The 2,409-nt window shown below is 30.8% G+C and overlaps 1 protein-coding gene across 1 annotated transcript; it reads left to right on the forward strand.

Moving 5' to 3' along the window:
• Window positions 1–297: 297 nt before the first annotated feature.
• Window positions 298–1,986, forward strand: LOC125817169 (protein LURP-one-related 10-like). The gene is made up of 3 exons (XM_049496724.1): window positions 298–531; window positions 1,066–1,293; window positions 1,825–1,986. The coding sequence occupies exons 1-3, from the start codon at window positions 298–300 to the stop codon at window positions 1,984–1,986; spliced, it is 624 nt and encodes a 207-aa protein (XP_049352681.1).
• Window positions 1,987–2,409: the final 423 nt, after the last annotated feature.

Below are 2,409 nucleotides of genomic sequence, written 5' to 3' on the forward strand. Positions count from 1 at the left end.
GAGAGATAGAGTATTACTATCTTTTACGACTTGTTAATTGTAAATTATTTGTTGCTTTGAATATTCTTTCACCGTGTGCTTTTGAATATCTGACTTTGTAAGCAATTAATAATGCATACACGATCCCATTGTCCAATATAAATAGACTAGAAATTGTAGATAAATTCAAGTATCATTCTCATCGTCACCCTCTTTTATAATCCTTTTTTATAGTTAAGATTTTTTTGAATAATCTAAATTATATATATACCAACAAATTCTTTTGTAGAAGTTGTTTAATCACAAGCAAACATATACATGGAAGAAGTTAATTATAACAAAACAATTGTGATAGGTGCACAATTTTGTTCTCCTCAACCTCTTCAACTATTCATAAAGAAGAAAGTTTACTTCTTGGGTGGTCATGGATATGAAGTTAAAGATGATATTGGTAATATCGTCTTCACTATTGAAAATGTTTTGGGGTTTTTTCGTAGCAAGTTGATCGTCTTTGATGCTGCTAATGTACCAATTCTTACCCTAAAAAGCAAGGTAATATAATTAAGTTTTTTTTTCTTATATGTTCCTCTTTTATAAAACATCACTAGTGTTGTAAAAATGAAAGTACCGAACAAGTTTAGCCGGTTATGAATTTGGCCAGCGTAATATCGCAAACTAAAAAGAAAGGTAGTGTTGTAAAATAAAACTTGGAGGGATCTCTTCAAAAGAAAGTTCGAGTCACCAAGGAAGAAGAAAGGGTGAGAGCTCCTAGCTATGGAGGGGTAACAAACAGTGTCGTAGTTTACCATGTTATCCATTTTATTAGATGTTTTTTTGGAAATTAATTAAACGTGTATTTTATTTATACTTGAAAATAATTACTATATTTGTCTTGGTTTTTTGAAATGATACTTATATTTTATTTTTGCTAAACCGTTACTTATTTTAAAACGGAGGATACTTATTTTAAGACGGAGGAGCATGTCTGGAGAAGTCGTTATGCTTTTATTTCTAAATAAAACTCATCTCAAATTATAGAGTACTTGTCTATGAAGTTAAGGTGTTGATGAAATACATTTGGTGCAGCATTTTACGTGGCATAGTAGATGGCAAACTTTCAAGGGAGATAGCACAGATGAAAAGGACCTCATATTTAGTGCCAAGAATTCTTCAATGTTTCAATTCACCAGAAAATTGGACATTTTCTTAGCTAATAATATATCAGAACAAGTTTCTGATTTTAGAATGAAGCCTAGCTACATGGAGTCAAATTGTGATATTTTTGCTGGGCAATCATCCACTCTAATTGCTCAGGTAAAAACCATTTCCTGTTTTTTTATATTTTTCTAGAAAGGTAAATAATTATATGATAATTAAACCAAACGTTATACTATATGTATATAGAGAGGGGGAAAAGTGACACGTTTAATGATAATTTTAGTTTATGTAATGATATGCTTTTATGGTTATAAAATATCATGACACGTTTAGGATAAAAAAAAAATTATATACTGCTCATATATATTTATCATATAATTTTTTTTGGTTCATAAATTTAGTATCCAATCAAACACTACCATATTATTAAATGAACTTGAATAAGTACTAGTTGTTTCGTTGTGACAATTTCTATAGTGTAACACATGCATATTGAAAGAATTTAATTTAATACGCAGTGGATTTTATTGGAGTTGAAGGGAATGATTAATTATATCTATGCTTCTCGGACGCTATTTTTTCCTCATGATCACTTGTTCTTTGTATTTCATATACCCAAAACTTTGATTTTATTTATATAATTATTATTATTTCCAGTTTTGGATTTTTGGATTTTTGGAATTGTAGATGGTTAAGAAGTATACAGCAGGAAGTGTATTCCTAGGAAGAGACAAATTCATGGTGAAAGTGAATTCAAATGTGGATCATGCCTTCATAGTTTCACTTATAGTTATCCTTGAAGAGATATCCAGCTCAGGACAAAGTAGCACTCATTCCTCAACACAGTAATGGATATCTAGCAATTCTTTTCCTTTGTTAATTGTTTAACTTTTATTATTATTATTTTTATATTGATATGAATAGGTTATTCGACAATTTTTGTTGTTTGCTACTTGTCACAGTTGTAACCTTATTTATTACTTTAAGTTAAGCAATCACACGTGCTATACATATAGGGTGTTTTCGGTATGGAAGGCAAATGTTTTCTTGAATATATAAGTGTTTTCTTATTTATTTCTAGTGTTTGGTTAGTAAGGAAAATATATTGTTCCAAGAGCATTTAGGTATAGTCTAGACAAATACTATGGCCATTGACTCGCATCTAGACCCGGACCAGGTCACAACCCAACGCAGGACCCAACCCCCAATGTGACAACGACCTTGGACCTGACGTGAGAGCAAACTTGATTTAAGAACCGACCCCAACATTGA

The sequence above is a fragment of the Solanum verrucosum genome, unplaced genomic scaffold (genome assembly GCF_900185275.1).
Source record: "Solanum verrucosum unplaced genomic scaffold, falcon-dt-bn FXZP01000094.1, whole genome shotgun sequence".
Classification (NCBI taxonomy): domain Eukaryota; kingdom Viridiplantae; phylum Streptophyta; class Magnoliopsida; order Solanales; family Solanaceae; genus Solanum; species Solanum verrucosum.

What these genes read in the sequence shown, in the direction of transcription:
- LOC125817169 (XM_049496724.1), top strand. Translation starts at nt 298, where the DNA reads ATGGAAGAAGTTAATTATAACAAAACAATTGTGATAGGTGCACAATTT. An exon ending in TTCTTACCCTAAAAAGCAAG is followed by an intron (nt 532 to 1,065) that starts GTAATATAATTA and finishes CATTTGGTGCAG; the next exon opens with CATTTTACGTGGCATAGTAG. An exon ending in CATCCACTCTAATTGCTCAG is followed by an intron (nt 1,294 to 1,824) that starts GTAAAAACCATT and finishes TTGGAATTGTAG; the next exon opens with ATGGTTAAGAAGTATACAGC.